This window comes from Leguminivora glycinivorella, chromosome 22, assembly GCF_023078275.1.
Source record: "Leguminivora glycinivorella isolate SPB_JAAS2020 chromosome 22, LegGlyc_1.1, whole genome shotgun sequence".
Classification (NCBI taxonomy): domain Eukaryota; kingdom Metazoa; phylum Arthropoda; class Insecta; order Lepidoptera; family Tortricidae; genus Leguminivora; species Leguminivora glycinivorella.
The window spans coordinates 8443585-8462202 of NC_062992.1; the positions used below are offsets into that span (position 1 = coordinate 8443585).

The 18618-nt window shown below is 39.2% G+C and overlaps 1 protein-coding gene across 3 annotated transcripts in view; it reads left to right on the plus strand.

Annotated features, from left to right (window-relative positions):
• The window catches only part of LOC125237950 (RNA-binding protein fusilli), a 52241-nt gene that overhangs the window by 25234 nt on the left and 8389 nt on the right, over nt 1-18618 (plus strand). For 2 of the 3 annotated variants that reach the window (XM_048145194.1, XM_048145195.1), the window contains exons 5-11: nt 9480-9590; nt 11723-11855; nt 12256-12393; nt 13181-13396; nt 17254-17415; nt 17968-18048; nt 18476-18592. In XM_048145194.1, coding sequence (XP_048001151.1) covers nt 9480-9590; nt 11723-11855; nt 12256-12393; nt 13181-13396; nt 17254-17415; nt 17968-18048; nt 18476-18592 — 958 coding nt within the window. Of the gene's footprint in view, nt 1-9479; nt 9591-11722; nt 11856-12255; nt 12394-13180; nt 13397-13858; nt 13884-17253; nt 17416-17967; nt 18049-18475; nt 18593-18618 lie in introns of all 3 variants that reach the window. The other variant, XM_048145193.1, reaches the window with a different exon arrangement.

Genomic DNA, 18618 nt, shown 5'->3' on the forward strand with positions numbered 1-18618 from the left:
CTAATAACTTTGCGCGAGGCATTGTTCCCAGGACACTGGCCGCATTGCCTCTCTGCAGGGCTAAACTTATCTACTATATGTACTTACATGCTTTAAACACGCTGTAATGTTTACTTTTTATACTGCTAATATAATAAGTTTGTTATAGCGAAACAAATGTTAGGTACTTGCAGTATTTTTTTACGCAAAGAGAGTCGTTATCTGTCACTCAGTTTTGATACACGGTGTATATCTGGAAAATATAAGTAGTTTTTTTTTTTTTAATAAATAATAATTACAAGCCAAGCAAGGCCAGAGGTCGCAGGTTCAAGTCCTGCCGGAGGTGTGAATTTTTCCATTTTTCCTTTAATTTAAAAATATGTTATATCGCTCGCAGACGTTCCTGCATGATAAAAAACAAATAATTAATTCTTGGAATCACCCTACTTGAAACTGCATTATTCTAAATGCCATCCCCTTACTGCATTTGCGAATACAGAGTGGGGCCTGTAACAAAGGCGAAGAATTGAACTGTAGGCTATTCTCCTTATACTGATCAACATTTGTTCAGTGACTTTTAAAAATTATGAAGTCTTAAAATTTTTAATTTTTCATACAAAATAAATATTAGCTTCAATGTACGCCATTATTGTTGTCATTGACGTTGTCTGTCACACTTTAGACTTAACAGAATTCGCAATACATTACCTCTTAGAAAAAACTTTCAAGGGTGATAAAAATCAAAATACAAGTTATTTTTAAAAGTCGCCGAACAAATGTTGATCAGTATAAGGAGAATAGCCTAGAGTTCAATTCTTCGCCTTTGTTACAGGCCCCACTCTGTATAAGGAGTCTGACGTTTTCAGTGGCTGTATTCATAATTCCATCCTTCACTTCATTGGCTCATTGATCGCCACTCTACCCTATCCTGAGCCACTTCAAGCCAGTGGGTATACCGAGAGCGGACAGGTCTCTTAGGGCCACTTGCACCAACGAAAATGGAGCCCACACCCACCACCAAAACCCACCATTTTATATGGAATTTGACAGATGACAGCCCACTAACCCTGAGTTAAGTGGTTGGTGCAAGAGGGCCTTAGGGCTTTTTCGCACCAGCGATATCTGGGACGCCCCCAATAATAATTCTATAATAATAATGGCCGTCCAGAGTGGGGTGCCAGAGCTATATGCTCGCAGGGTGGAAGTGAAATATGCATAAGACGCGAGTTGGCACAGTGGCTGTTTCGTACGGACTGGGTAGATAGCGGCGCACACCTCTCCACACCCTGAGCCGCTCACGCTATGTTGTCCCCTTGTCGCTCCGTGCGAGCGGCCGTTTTCGGGGACCCATATAGTGAGTTGGCGAGTCACCGCCTGCCTATTTTTTCGTGTTTTTAAAACATATGATCAAGGCAGGTGCCATAGACCTTTCCATAGACCGGTCACCAGCACACTAACATTTCAACCCAATAGCCCAGTATAATTTGTTTCTTTACATTGCAATAGTTTTACACTAACCGGGGCTTGTCCTTGGGTGCATTCTATAGTGCGGACAGGGACAATCGCCGGCTAGTGTCACATTACTTTAAATTAAACTGTCTTAAAGGGCCTCTGCGCTGTTGGCTTCGGCCCCACGCACGCCTCCCAAAAGTCCGGGAAATAATAATTATTATTATTATGAGCCTATTGTGTCCCACTGCTGAGCAAAGGCCTCCCCCTTCTTCCTCCATTCTTCTCGATCTTGAGCTACAGCTGGCAAGTCTGTCAAAAAGGAGTCTAAGTTATCCCGCCATCGCCGGTGAGATCTGCCGGATCCTCTGTTCGACTCATGGGGCTCCCACTCCGTGGCTATCTTGGCCCACAAGTCATTCGGCATACGGTAGACATGTCCAGCCCAGTCCCACTTTAACTTGGCCGCTTTTCGAGCTACATCAATTATCCGAGTTTTTGAGCGCAGCGTGGTGTTTCGGATTCGATCCCTTAGTTTCACACCTAATATGCTTCGCTCCATAGCTCTCTGGCAAACCCCGAGTTTGGACTTCTGAGCTTCTGACAAAGACCAAGTCTGTGCGCCGTAAGTGAGGACTGGAAGTAGGCACATGTCCATGAGCCTACGTTTAAGTGACAGAGGTAGGTCTCCCTTCATGAGACATAATTACCTACTTAATATTATAAATGGGAAAGTGTGTGTGTGTTTTGACCGTCTTTCACGGCAGAACGGAGCAACGAATTGACGTGATTTTTTAACTGGAGATAGTTGAAGAAATGGAGAGTTACATAGGCTATTTTTGTCTCTTCCCCCACTTCCCTAACCATTCCGGAAATCCCCCGCGGGCACTTCCATACTAAAATAAATGGGAAAGTGTGTGTGTCTGTTTGTTTGTTCTTTCAAAAACGGAGCGATTGACGTGATTTTTTAAGCGGAGATAGTTAAAGGAATGAAGAGTTACATAGGCTACTTTTTGTCTCTTTCTAACGCGAGCAAACCCGCGGGCAAAAGCTAGTAATATATAAACTTAATAATGATACTACTAAGTATCAAAATTTATTTTGATACTTAGTATTTCTCACAGATCATACTACTTTATTTTGCCTGTAGCATTTATCTACGAGTATTGTTCTCAATGGGAACAGCCCAAAGGACAAGTATTGAATCGCCAACGCGAACAATCCTGCGAGTTGCCGGTGCCATCATAACAACGGTGAACAATACTGCGCTGCGATAACATTATGGGTTTGACGTGACGTGAGGTTTGGTAACTAAGCGACAGCTGAGCTGACATGCGTTTTTGAAGTTGCATTGCTGCTTTAGGTGATAGTGATAGTCGAACTCATTTCATTCGATTAAAATTTTGAAAAAAATCCCCGACCGCGACATAATAGACCGATTTTCATGAAACATGGCTAAGAACACTCCCGATTAACTCAGCTTTCAGACAAAAAAAAAACTAAATCTAAATCGGTTTATCCGTTCGAGAGCTACTATGCCACAGACAGACACACAACACACACAGACAGACAGACAGATAGACAGACGTCAAACTTATAACACCCCGTCGTTTTTGCGTCGGGGGTTAAAAACGATTGGTTTCATTTTCAATTGAATGTATTTTAAATACGCTGTTTCCAAAATGATCTGGTTCTATTGAGAATTATAAACAAAAAGCCTTACCGATACGTTTCTGTTCGTATTCGAATGATTTTTACACTGTAACCGGCCTCTACCACGAGGTTTTAGCGTAAACTTAAGTTTCAGTACCTATGTAACATTATGATTGTAGTGAGTAACCGTTTGGTACTGGTCAATTGTCACTTGTTTCATACAATGAATGCCAATTTTCGTGATTTTTACGCTATCAAGTAACGTAGGCTAAAAAGTCGGTAACTCGCGGTCGCGGCTCTTTACTTTAATTGTCGACCGGTCTGGCTCAGTCGGTAGTGACCCTGCCTGCTATAAGCCGCGGTCCTGGGTTCGAATCCCGGTAAGGGCATTTATTTGTGTGATGAACACAGATATTTGTTCCTGAGTCATGGATGTGTTCTATGTATATACGTATCAGTGGCGGCGCGTCCATAAAAGCTGATTCCCACCGGCTTGCCTGTTTTTGGACATTTGAGCAGAGTTGTAAAGGAAATATGTAAGCCAAATTAGCCCCGGCTTGCCTATGAATATGTTTGACGCGCCGCCACTGATACGTATGTATTTATCTATTTAAGTATGTATATCGTCGCTTAGCACCCATAGTACAAGCTTTGCTTAGTTTGGGGCTAAGTTGGTCTGTGTAAGGTGTCCCCAATGTTTATTTATTTATTACGCCGATTATATACGGCTTATATTAGGACTTTAGTCTTGAGAACCGGGCGAATGCGCTTTGCGATACCGAAAATTTAAAGTATTTATCTATAGTAGGCAAAATATAATATGAAAGTCAACAAACGAGCAAACAAACAAAACACTACGCCCTAAACTAATATACAATATCTTTACATCTTTCATAAAAAAATCCGATAAGACAGCGAAGGCAGAATACTCGACGCTTTTGGATTTTTTGTTACTATCTTCTACAGCAAATATTGTTATAGGGTGATGTTTTTTATATGTAACCTACCTTACACCGTGTTTTTTTTAGTTTTCCGTTAAATTCGACACGCATTTAGGTTATCATCAGGAACCAGCCTGTATATCGCTTATTGTCAAATTCGAAATATATATATTTTTTTTCATTTCCATACATAATAAATGGATTAATTAGTGTGAGAGGACCTTAATCATACATTAAATTCATTGTCAAGTGTTTGACGGCACATGTCAAAACAAAATAACATTAGGAAGTGGTAAGGGATGCCACACACGTGTTCAGTAGGTAATTGAATTATTATTTTTAATAATTCGATTACCGTAATACCGTTATACCGCCTTCACATTATCCGATCCGATATCGGATGTCGGAAGGATTTCAAAGGTAAAAATCAAAGATGACGGCTTAAATGTATGGGATATCGGATCGAATAATGTTAAAACGCACTAAGAACGTGCAAGAAGTAGATGGCGCCACTAAAATGCCTTGTTGCTATCGTTTCAGCAATTCCCGTCAACTTTGTACAAAAATTAAGGGAAAAGTTAAATTTGTTTTTATTAATTCCTATTTTGTTACCAAGATTTTGTTGATGAATTGAGATTTTATTAAGTTTTATTTCGTCATTAAGGTTCTCTAGTATCTATATTTTCTTAATTATAACAATTATCCTGTATATATCTTACGAAAGTCGAATTATATTACTAAATGTTGGTAACAAAATAGGATCAATTAAAATTTGCTGACGTGGCATTGTACAAAGTTGACGGGAATTGCTGCTTTATACTTGTAGATGGCGTTAAGTGTCACTTTCGACATAGATCTATGGCTCGGTACTACACCCGATATCAGATCGGATAATGTGAAAACGCACTAACTTGAATATAATATGTAATTCCCCACTTTTCCCAAGATGCATGATACCTATTTGTTTGTAAAACTCGTCGATTGCTATGACAATGATGTAAGAATGCACGTAATGCCTCTGTTAAGTTATTTTGTCATTGTCGTAATCTAGCCGCTGGCTATTCCATTGTGTTCGCTTCACGGCCGAGACACTAGTAGTAATTGTAGTAGTAAACAATACTGAACGTAAATAAATCATGTAAATATAGACAAGTCTGGAAAAAACCAAATTATTTTAAGCAATTGTTAGCCCAATTACTTTATGTGAGCATGATCAATTGATCAGGTATCGCTTCTTAAAGCCTAGAGTCTAGATGGATGACAGTAGGGCAGGCCACAGTGTTTTCAGTCAAAGGAAATAGTAAATCCGATGTACTTAGGACATGTTTAGGAAACTCAATGATAGAGGGCGTGAAAAACAATTATATGCCGTAGTGCAAGTTGTTCGCTAGATGTCACTGTTACCCCCGCAAACTAGCGAACGATATTCTATGGTTAATAACACAGATGTCATATATACCATAGATCAAGCAAACGTATCTACTTAGCGTGTCAAATGAACTCAGTGAAATCCACTGAGTTGTCCGTCTTTAATCGCAGCTTGCAGCTTTCGGGCGTCAATTTTTGTAAGTTGAAGTCAATCAAAACATAAAAAATGCCTCGTTACGTGATATTCAATTGCAACAACACAAAAATTATGAACAATCAAGAGCCTGAGACATATTTAAAATTAGAGGCAAGAAACAACTTCAGTACAAAATTTGACACGCTCGGCCCCTATACAAATAGATGAACTTGTTTCTTCTATATAAATAAAGTTCTGTGGTTAATAATTACATGTAATATAATTGTAAATTTAATCATTGTCATATTTTTAGGTAAATAAGTCCGTGTAGAAATAGTTATTTATGTGACTAGTTGATGAATGATAATTACATCAAACTTAATTAAAGATCTCGCCATAAATGTGTCGTTCCAAGTTTAAAGGGTCCACATCCTTTATGTGATATAAGGAACCTTTAGGCATGGAAAGTCACATGAAAAGTTGTCGTAACTTAATAACAGATGGCGCTGCATTCGTAAATCTTGACTGATAACTCTCTATACCATACTATTCAATATACTCTATGGGGCAGGCGATGAAACCAACAATTTGAACACTTCACACGCCTTGCGGAAGACGTCGAGTTCGTTAGAATCGAGTTCCAAATACTTAATACTAAGACTTAGGTATTACGGCTAAGTTATCGCTGGTGGCTATCGGTCCGAGGTCGCTTTTTACGATGCATTCTTAGCTCAGCCTGTTTCATTGTTCTGTTTGCCTGTTCATTTCGCAACGGTCTAGACTGACGATGGTAGGTTTAAGGGTACGGTGAGCCAAGAAAGTGGTTTACCACTTTTCGACTCTATTTTAAACTCATAAGGTCGAAAAGTGGTAAACCATTGTTTTGGCTGACTGTACCTAGCCAACATCATAATCGCTTACGCGTCTTAAGCGTACTGTAGGTCTCCCTATCGTCCTTCTGTATTGGCACGACAGAGCCACACTGCGTTTTGATTGTCACTTCGACTAGGCCGGCAGGGATACACTAGCTAGTAGAAAAATATCTGTCTTGGCGCGACATCTCTCGACATGTAGGTATATCATGTTCCATCTCATATGTTTTGTACTTTCAACCTTTCTAATGTTTATCGTATGAGTATACGTTTTGTTATGGCTTGAATCCCGCATTTTGCAAATTTTAAACTATAAAATCCATTTAATAGTTATTTGTTATACAAGGGTGCAAAGTTGTATTTTAACGCCGAGTGTGGAATTGAAAAACGAGCAAGTGAAAGGATTCTATCGAGAATAGAATCCTGAACTTGCGAGTTTTTTAACACACGAGAAGTAAAATACATTTGCACCCGAGTGTAACACAAAACTTTTTCCCCTCACTAGCTCGGAAACACGTGTTTTGTCCTTTAATACCAGCGGGTAAAAACGCATTTTATCCACTAGTGGGTAAAGTAATTTGACCTTGAATAAAGTCAAATTAACTGCTTTGAAATTGATAAGAGTAGGTGAAGGTAGTAATAAAGATGATTTACCACCTGTGGAACTACTGGAAGCAGTGATAAACGCATTTTTTGCGTTGTAGTTTCCTCGCTATAGTGAGAGGAAAAGTTTTGTGTTACACTCGGGTGCAAATGTATTTTACTTCTCGTGTGTTAAAAAACTCGCAAGTTCAGGATTCTATTCTCGAACCACTCGCTTCGCTCGTGGTTCAACTATAGAATCCTTCCACTTGCTCGTTTTTCAATTCCACACTCGGCGTTAAAATACAACTTTGCCCCCTTGTATAACAAATAACTATTCCCCTCACTATAGCGAGGAAACTACAACGCAAAAAATTCGTTTATTACTGCTTCCAGTAGTTCCACAGTAAATCATCTTTATTACTAGATTCACCTACTTTTATATCAATTTTAAAGCAGTTAATTTGACTTTATTCAAGGTCAAATTACTTTACCCACTAGTGGATAAAATGCGTTTTTACCCGCTGGTATTAAAGGACAAAACATGTGCTTCCGAGCTAGTGAGGGGAAAAAAATTGACTAATAAACAAAACTGAATAACTAGTGGTAATCTAAATGGGCCCTTAAAAGGCATTGTGTCAAAGATCCAAGCGACGTTTCCTCGTTGTATCTCTACAGCGCAATGCTGATACGTTATGTGAAGAAGTCGCCAGCTCTTCAGTCATTAGTTACATCAAACAAACACTTCGCGATTTCTGTAAAAATAATATGTTGAATGTTCTACGTAGCATCAAAATTTCGATAGCATGAAATGCTGCATGTATACTCATTGATAAGAAAATCGGTGCCAAGTAGGTAATTTCGAAGTGTGTTGATTTTTAAATTCAATCTATCAGTAATCGGTCGTTGTCAACTTTATCGATAACAGTAATGATGACATAAATGTTGAGATAAAAAATGATGAAACGTAAAGTAGGTAACTATGTTCCGTTTTTTAAGGAAAACGATAAGCTGTCAATAAGAAATTAACAAGTAATAGAATTCTTCCAATATTTTGAGTATGGTAAAATTGCTATCAAAATCATTCCTAACTTTAATCATTTAATCCCTGGAACGCCGTTGTCAAAACTTGCTACTATCACTACCAATGTCACTTGTTCTATTATATACACCGTGTTTTTTTTGTTTTCCGTTAAATTCGACACGTAGCTAGGTTCATTATTAGGAACCACCCTGTATATCACTTTAGTTAAATTCGCAAAAAAAAAATATTCTTCATTTTCATACATAATAAATGAATTTATTAGTGTGAGAGACCCTTAAGAATAACATTCAAGTTAGTGTCAAGTGATTGACGGCACATGTCAAAGCAAATAACATTAGGAATTGTTAAAGGCTGTCACACACGTGTTCAGTAATTATCTTTATTGTTTTAATAACTCGATAACCGTAAGAGTTAAGACGCTAGTTTCTCAGAGAAATTAATTGTATTTGATCTAAAGAATCTTCCCTTAAAGTTAACGGAATTCAATAAAAACAGGTTGTATTCTGTACTACTATTATTAATAACCTATAATTTATGACCTTCAATTTGTTAATTAGTTTAATTACAGTCCAAATTCTCTTTGACGGACTAGACGTTGAAGGGATTAACTGGACCATCCACTTCGTCCACTTTCTCTCAGTTCGCCGGTCCATATCGGCCTGTCCCTTAAAAGCAAAAAGTGAGAGCATCCAAGAACTGACAGAATCTCACCTTTAATAATTATTAACAAAATTTAAATTCTGAAAAAAAAAACCGACGTCGTGGACAGGTTCCATCAAACATAGCTAAGAACACTCCCACCTAATTCAGCTTTCAAACAAACAAATAAAATCTAAATCGGATCATCCGTTTGGGAGCTACGACGCCAGAGACAGACACATACACAGACAGACACGTTACACTTATAACACCCCGTCGTTTTTGCGTCGGGGGTTAAAAAACGGTAAAAATCTAACTAAGACGGAACTAATTATTAATTAATGTATTGAGTAGGGATGTTACGAATATTTGCATTCGCATTCGCATATGCGAATGATTCGCATTCTTTTAAACATTTGCATTGACATTCGCATTCGCTTCAAACGATGCGAATGTTTTGCGAATGCGAATGTGTGCAAGTCGCAGCTTGTTCCTCGCCCGCGCCGGCCGCTCCAATTGCTACTTGTCGACTGTCGACTCGCGCATGCGCAGATAGGTCAAATTCGTACGGCGTGAAGTTCGTACTCGGCATTTTGACCAATAGTAAGCATTTTAAATTTTTTACCTAGCGGGTTGTTGGTGATTGCTTGGTTTTTATTTTGGTTTTTTATGAAATTCAGCGATATTCGCATTCGCATTCGCACATTCGCATTCTGAATATTCGCATTCGCATTCGCGAATGTGACACATGCGACATTCGTGACATCCCTAGTATTGAGCCAGTTTTTAACAACATGCTCGTATCGTTGTTTCAGTTCAAAAGACGATGAGATCGACGGAAACTGCATAGTGCGCGCGCGGGGTCTGCCCTGGCAGTCTTCAGACCAGGACATCGCCAAGTTCTTTCGGGGACTCAATGTTGCCAAGTAAGTGCATAATCGAATACATGTATTATTATGTATGCTGTAATATAGTCATCATCATCCTCTTTGCGTTATCCAAGCATTTGCAACGGCTCATGGGAGCCTGAGGTCCGCTTTGACAACTAATCCCAAGATTTAGCGTAGGCACTAGTTTTTACGAAAGCGACTGCCATCTGACTTTCCAACCCGAGGGGTAAACTAGACCTTATTGGAATTAGTCCGGTTTCCTCACGATGTTTTCCTTCCTTCACCGAAAAGCGACTGGAAAATATCAAATGACATTTCGCACATAAATTCTGAAAAACTCATTGGTGCGAGCCGGGGTTCAATCCCGTGACCTCCGGAACGAAAGTCGCACGTCGGCCATTTTTTTCAAAGTTGTCCACCCCACTTAAAAAATGTTACAAAAATGTAACATGGGTATTTTTTACGCGATTAATACTCAAAATCGCGAGAACTTTCGATCCTGATAGGAGAAAAAAAAATATCCCAAGATTTCCATACATTTTTTCGAACCTTCCTTTCCGTTACCGCCATACAAAATGTATGAAAAAATGGTAACGAAATGGGAAAAAAACCTTGGGACACTTTTTTTCTCCTATTAGAATTGAAAGAGCTCGCGATTCTGAGTGGAAACCACATAAAAATTTCCAAAAAAAAAAAGGTTGGACAATTTTGAAAAAAAAAATGGCCCACGTACTTACCGCTAGGCTACCAGCGCTTTTAAGTATTCCGCAGGTCGGAAAGTTTTATAGTATACCCTCTCACTCTGCCCTCATCTCCGCGATTTCCGCGAAAGGTATTTTTAAAGTTCAAAAAGATAATAGTACTGCCTGTAGCAATAATATTATTGCCTGATGCTTATGGTTCTTGCCTATAGTCATTCTAAGGATGGTTAAATTGCGAAAGCACGATTCTACGTAAAACATTTCGCAAAATCGTACCAATGAATAAATTGGATAGCAGGTTTTAAGTTGGTTGGGTATGACTTGAAAAAGGATGCGCGTCTACCCCCATAAAACATTGTTTATAGGAGTAACTAGTTAATCGTTATTTTCCTTCCGAATATTATTTAATTTAGTAGTATTTAGTATTGTTCATGATATAAAGTTTCAATTAAATATTTGTTTGTTTTCTAAAAGCATACATATCCCGCTAACGGATTACGTAAGTATTCACAGTTGTATTAACGAAGTCCTCACTTAAAACATCCATACTAATATTATAAATGGGAAAATGTGTGTGTTTCTTTGTTTGTCCGTCTTTCACGGCAAAACGGAGCGACGAATTGACGTGATTTTTTAAGTGGAGATAGTTGAAGGGATGGAGAGTGACATAGGCTTTTTGCCCCTTTCTAACCCCCCACTTCCCTAAAATAGGGGGTGGAACTTTGTATGGAGCATTCCGCTATTATTGAATTTAACAGCAGCGAAGCCGCGGGCTAAAGCTAGTTATTGTATAAAGAAGAGAGGGGAGGGAAAATAGAACTTTTAAATTTCTTGTGTGCTTAAAAATTGTACTAATCACTCGACGAAATCAAATAAAAGCCAAGGTGTGACATTTCATCGGTAAATTAAACAAAAAACTCGTCTATAATATTTTAAGATTGAATATTCTACAAACTCGCGAGCGGGAGCGACACTGCCGCCATTTTGGTGACGCAATCATAGACTATAAAAAGTTAACCGCGCAGATGTGCCATTTACACTGTTCCTACTAGTGTGTTTCACCTATATTAGAGTTGCGAAATATAAATATTTCTATTTGGAAAATTGTTAAGTAACTACTTACTATTTCATTAATTATGTTACTAAAATATAAAAAAAGTTTATTTGTTTAATATATATAGTTAATAGTTTTTGAGTAAAATTGTATTTTTAGCACGCTCACTTTTTGCAGTTTTCTTCGGCCTGGTCATGAAAAAAGGGAACAATTGATACGCTTTGTCCAAAAAAATCGTGCTGAGGAAACTTGGTTACCAACTGACCACTATATGCCACTGCAAGCAACTTAGAGGTGCTCCAGCTCATAGCTACGGAAAGCAAGTGATTGGCTAGTCACTCTGCTTTCATGTTTTGAAAGTTAAAATATCGTAGCAGTGAATGTAGCTCAACTTCGATTTTTTTGGTTTGCAGGGGTGGAGTAGCGCTCTGCCTGTCCCCTCAGGGCCGCCGAAACGGCGAGGCGCTGGTTCGCTTCGTGTCACAGGAGCACCGAGACATGGCGCTCAAGAGGCATAAACACCACATAGGCCCGCGGTACATCGAGGTAAGCCTTAAAATATTATGCCAGCCTTGCGCTACGCTCTTTTAGTTTAAGTAGATAATGGTATTATATAACAGCGTGTAAAGGAAAAGCCGATGCTCGGACAAACGCCCACCATTTATAAAATGTAAAACCCTGTACAATAGTGTATTTCCGACAATATGGATTTTCTAGCAAAGACAATCCTTGATATGCGTGCCAATGTAAGCCAATAATTTGGTGTTTTGAGCAAATAACGTGAATTAGGATTTTTTGTGACAAATTACCTTTCCGATGCTTACAGGTTCTTAATTCCCTCAATGCGAACTTTCTAGGTAGTTAAGTATGTATTTCATTTGTTATTAAGCATTGCTTATTGTTATGGCTCTCAAAACTTATCTCTAAATTGAATGTTTATTGTCAGGTGTACCGAGCGAGCGGCGAAGATTTCCTCTCAGTAGCGGGCGGCGCGACATGTGAAGCTGCCGCGTTCCTCTCCCGCGGCGCGCAAGTCATTGTGCGCATGCGCGGACTACCCTACGATGCTACCCCTGCACAAGTGGTGAGTACCTATACTCCTGGTCACTTCTTGTCTCCTGGTACTTTTTTACTAAAGATAACTCTCTAGGATATAATGAGATGTCCTGTCACGGTCGCCATGTAAGGAAGACGTAAAATAGTAAAGGCGCGTTTTCACTATAAATATTTGTTTCGAAGCACAATTTATAGACAATGTTTATCAAAAAATGTATAGTACTCATTACGAATCTGAAAGTTTATACTCATATCATAGTAAATACGCACTCTACTTCATATACCCGCGTCACTCGCGTGGTGTCGATTGAATCTTTTGCTTTCTCGGATATAATATCAACAATAGCACGATCGTTTCTTTCACGATAAAACATGTTCTAGCACAGAATATATAAAAGTACAAGTACAGAAGGCTCACTCTCAACAACCAGTCAACGGACTGCATGCGACATTGAGTTCTATAGCGCAGCGTGAAGGTTGTCAAACTTTATGGGCCGCGAACTCGTGGCCACCGAAATGTACGGAGTGAGCCGCCCCTGGTTCTAGTTGGTTTCCACCGCGAGAAAAGTTACTTTGTTTTATGACTTTCATTCCATTGCTGGCGAAGTGCTAATATGCAGTTTAAGGTCCACCAGGACTATCTGCGGTGAAATATTTAATAAATATTATATTATAATGGTGAAAGCTAAGCGGAGTCCTTAATGATATATCTCGCGATAGAAACCCAACTTTCTATTTGAAAAATCTGCGCGTAATCGTTACTGACAAGATCTTTATAATACCTTCCTTGTAAAACAACTATTTTCTCCTTACAGCTCGACTTCTTCTCAACCGGTGACGATCCGGTTCAGGTCCTCGACGGCGCCGAAGGAGTCCTATTCGTCCGCCGAGCCGACGGCCGAGCCACAGGCGACGCCTTCGTACTGTTCTCTAAGGAGGAAGACTCGCCTAAAGCCCTGTCAAGGCATAGGAAGCTGATCGGGCAGAGATATATCGAGCTGTTTAGGTCAACTACTGCAGAAGTGCAACAGGTATTTATATACAACCTAATTTAAAGCTCAAAATTAGACAATCAAAAAGGCAGAATACCCGAGAATACCGAGATAAATTGTGACTGTCTTGGTAATGTTGGCATACACTATTATAGTCAAATGTAACACTAGTGATGCCTTCGTACTGTTCTCTAAGGAGGAAGACCCGCCTAAAGCCCTGTCAAGGCATAGGAAGCTGATTGGGCAGAGATATATCGAGCTGTTTAGGTCAACTACTGCAGAAGTGCAACAGGTATTTATATACAACCTAATTTAAAGCTCAAAATTAGACAATCAAAAAGGCAGAATACCCGAGAATACCGAGATACATTGTGACTGTCTTGGTAATCTTGGTATACACTATTATAGTCAAATGTATCACTGCTCTCAAAAGAGGTAAATTCATAAAGCCCTGTCAAGACATAGGAAGCTGATCGGGCAGAAATATATCGAACTCTTTATGTCTACTACTGCGGAGGTCCAACAGGTAACCTACAGTTTTTGTACCATTCTGGCACCACATTTTTTAAAGACTTACTTAAAACGGTTTTGGTATCCGTTGTTATGGTCGAAGGCACCATCGGTGATCGGTATTTCTAAAGAGGAAGATTCGCCTAAACCCCGTCAGGGCATCAGAAGATGAATGGGCAGAGTATTATCTATCTGTATAATTATTAATTATGTTTAGTTAGATCAATAACGACTACTCAAGTCCAACAGGCAACTGTTTTAATGTTGCTCTATTTAAAAATCACACAGGTAAAAGCTCTGCTAGCCAGATAAATTATAACTGTCTACTGCTATAGTTAATTAGTTAGGGCTAGCGTTGTCTTCGTACTGTTTTCTAATAAGGAACATTCTCCTAAAGTCCTGTCATGACATGGAGACAGATATTAAGCTGTTCAGATACTACTGCTGAAAAAAAGAAATACACCTTATTTAGATCGTCTTCGTTCACTTTTTGAGGAAAGCAAGATTCTCTCAAAGCGGCGTCAAAGCATCGAAAACTACTGCTGATAAAGTCCATTAGGTAGGTAATATTTCGATCTTCCTATTAGCTGCCCTAGCCTCATTACGTCTAAGACTGATAATTGACTTTACTTTTCTCAAGATACTATGCAATCGTATTCGGAGGTCGAAACTATAACACTTTAATTATTTCTTATCGGGCGACACTTTAACCAAAGAGGATCGAGTATTATAGAGAGTTACTGTCGAAGTAAAATGTGTAATCACAGTCCATACTGCAATCTCTTGACACAGGCTTAAAACTTTTGAACCTCAGTTTTGACAATTTGGCCCATATTGTTAGCTTGATATGTGTTAAAATGTCTAACATTAATATTAGCGCCATTTAGCCGAGCGTACCCCAAAGGTGTAACGCCAGCCATCTAGGCCACCGTACCTTTTTCTGTGTGATACTGAGGTACGTTATTTTCTTAGAATCTGTGTATACGGAGTTAAATATGTCTTTGCTTTAACTGACAATTTGTGTGAGCATACTGCACACTAAATTAACATGGGACGTAGTTTTTTGGAGATTGAAAAATGATTTCATTTCAATGATCATGCGGCCATAAGACCTTATTAGGATCTGTGAGAGAATAATTACAACGTATTTGGGCTTTCAAGAATTGTTTCAATCAGTATTTAGTTGTCAATGGAACGAAAATTAGACGATATAACTTGTTTAAAAAAGATTTTTTTGATAAAAACTTAGATACCTACTAACTTGCCGCCGGCAAGGAATTCCACTTCTTGGCAGTGCGCATAAGAAAAGAAGAAGCAAAGCGCTTCGTGCGGATTCGTGGAATATCTACCCAGTAAGGATGGAGACCGGCCGTGCGTCTAAGAGTCCGATGGTAGAATGGGGACGGTGGAATAAGCTCGTGTAGCTCTTGAGTAACTATCAAAAACAATAATACAGTCAAACACTTTCCTCCGATCAAACCCCAAGGTGTAGAAACTAAATCGGTCTTATCGGCAAGCAATTCTTCGATAAGGTATCGATGGAAATGCTGCAATGCAACACGCTCGTGAACATAATGTTATCGACTAGCGTGCAGTCGCGTAAATACATACTTATGTACTTCCTATGTAAGATCTTTAAAACCCTACATAAAAGAAGAGGTCAAATTAGAGAATTATATACTGAGCGCGTTTAAGGCTTTGGGCATGAGCACAGAATATATAATTTCACGTTTATTCAAAAACTATTAAAAACTATGTAGGTCGTAGAAAAAGTATTGTATGCAACGAAGGTTCACTTCTTTTACCCACGATGTCTCCTCCTTTAAACGCCTGTTGCAAAAATACTATGCCGCGTAGGTACATTCTAAATTATTACCTACATTAACAAACGGACCGCACGCGAGCAGCTGACATTGAATTCTATGGCGCCGCGCGAAGGTCGTCACCACTGAATGGGCCGCGAACTCGCGGCCGCTGGCAAGCGCGGATCCAGCTTCGTGCCCAGGGGGGGGTCACGTGGTAAAGGCCCGGGGCCCCAGGGGGGGGTCACGTGGTCTATTTGTATGGCCAACTTAGGCTCCAGGGGGGGTCATGACCCCCATGACCCCCCCCCCCCCTGGATCCGCGCATGGCCGCTGGCATGTACCTACTTGTAGCGCGGGTAGAATCGCGGAGTGAGCCGCCCCTGCTTACAGTTTTATCCCAACTGGAAACATTCTAAAGCGTATCTGTAAAGTTCTCCATTGAGCGTTATGTGTTTTTTTTTGATAACTCTGAACTGTACTGAATGATTTTTTTGTTCTTAGCCAGCTATGTAGGGAAAGGCGGTAAGTATTTATCAGGGTTCGAGGATATATATCAATGGATATATATCAAGATATATATCCGATATATATCTAGGGGGGTTCGACGATATATATCAATGGATATAAATATCCGATATTTATCATTTGTTTATAAATATTGCAATACAAAAACGGCCTTAAAAAATGTAACATTGTCAAAAATATAGTTTTTTTTGTGTTTGTTACTGTTTTTCTACTAAATGTTATGTTTCTTAGTAGAATTTTCCTTATCTAAAGTTGTATTCATAAATAATGCAACAAAATAATAATATGCCTTCCATACAAAATGGATATATATCGAAGTTGATATATATCCGATATATATCATAAATATCCGATATTTTGATATTTATTATAAATATCGGATATTTTCGAACCCTGGTATTTCTTGTCTTTAGGTCTGACACTATAAGGACTATAAATAACAGGTACTTAACAGCACCAGTGAATAAGTGTCATTTAGACTGCATGTTCTGTTTATTTATTGGAAAATTATGTTTAGCTAATGCCTAATTTAATCATTGAATCATTGTGCGTACGGTCAACCAATTTGAATCCTAGGCCACTCTAGAACCCTGTCTCATTTAAACCATGTTCTATTTGCCATAAGAAGTCACATTGACGTTTACTGTGCAAAGGTTCTACAGTGGCCTAGGATTCAAATTGGTTGACTGTACGTCTACATGTGTAATCATAGAAGTTCATTCATACGAATATTATAAATGTGAAAGTGTGTGTCTGTTTGTTTGTCCGTCTTTCACGGCAAAATGGAGCGACGAATTGACGTGATCTTTTAAGTGGAGATAGTTGAATGTATGGAGAGGGACATTGGCTACTTTTCGTCTCTTTCTAACCCCCCTTCCCTAAAATAGGGGGTGGAAGTTTGTATGGAGCTTTCGCTATTTTCGAATTTAACGCGATGGAAGCCGCGGGCAAAAGTTAGTAACAGATATATTGTTTTATCCAGTACCACCATTAATACTTATATTAAAAACTAACTTCAGTAGTTTATATATTTACTAATAATATAATTTCCTCCAGGTCCTGAACCGCTCGCTGGAACCGCGCACGCAAGCCAGCACGCCGGCCGCGCCGGCGCCAGCTGAGGGCCTGCTGCCCGTGGCGCTAGTCCCGCAACACGTCATCACTTCCGGCACCGCTAAAGACTGCGTCAGACTCCGAGGCCTGCCTTATGAAGCTCAGGTATATCGATTCGAAACATATTATGACACTGGCTACCATTATATGACGTCATTAAACAACATGTTACACCAGCCACTGAAAACCTCAGACACCCCAACAGATTTTTATTATTTAGAGTTAAGTCTAGAAAATTATTCTTAAATCGGTAAATTATTTCCAAAGATATTGCTGTTTCTTTTATTTTCGAAATTCTAGTTGATTAGTAACTCTACATTCATTGATTACGTATGTGTGACGGAGGTGTTAGTGTATCATCATGGTCCACACAAATAAACTGGCAATTCATAATCCTTATTGCAAAGATATTATAGGAACTTTATGCCACCACCGCACGCTACCGCAATGTTCCGCTCCGGTCCTTTGATTTTTTTTTAGTATGAAGTAGACGTTCGTGGCAAAATATGTTTTTGGCCTCCAAATGACGCCTTTAATCTATGAAAACTTTAGTATTAACACTTTCAATCACTAAAACAGACATACAACCTGCCCTGCCTCATGAAATTATCTAAGTACTTATTTATTTTACTAACAGTAGGTACGTGTTGTTTGCAGGTTGAAAACATCTTGACTTTCTTGGACGAGTTCGCGAAGAATATCGTCGTCCAGGGCGTCCATATGGTTTATAATGCACAGGTTAGTTTATTTCTAAAGATCGATCAATATTATTCCTGAAGAATAAATTTACTTCGTATCATTAAGCAATTATCATTATATCGATTTTTTTATTGGCTATAAAAATTGGCTAAGCTAAGACCCTCGGTAACCAGAAAACACTTCTGTTGCGTGTACTTAGACGACGACTTTGGCTCCACTGCTATTGACGCAAATAAGTGCCCTTATCGGGATCCGAACACAGGATCATCAACTTCACATGCAGGGTCAATACCCGCTAGGCCAGGCTGGTTATTAAAAAATGTCATCATATAACTTTCTTTATAAGACTTCTATTTAGCTTACTTGGTTAACCCCATTATATGTTATACCTAAAATGCAAATTAAATTTAAGTCATGTATAAGAAAAAAAGTCTATCTTGTTTTTAATGCCTAAAACTTTACCCAGGGTCACCCGAGTGGCGAAGCGTTCATCCAGATGGACAGCGAAACCAGCGCGTTCCTATGCGCGCAACAGAAACACCACCGGTACATGACCTTCGGCAAGAAGCAACGGTACATCGAGGTACGTCATACCGTTATTACGGTACC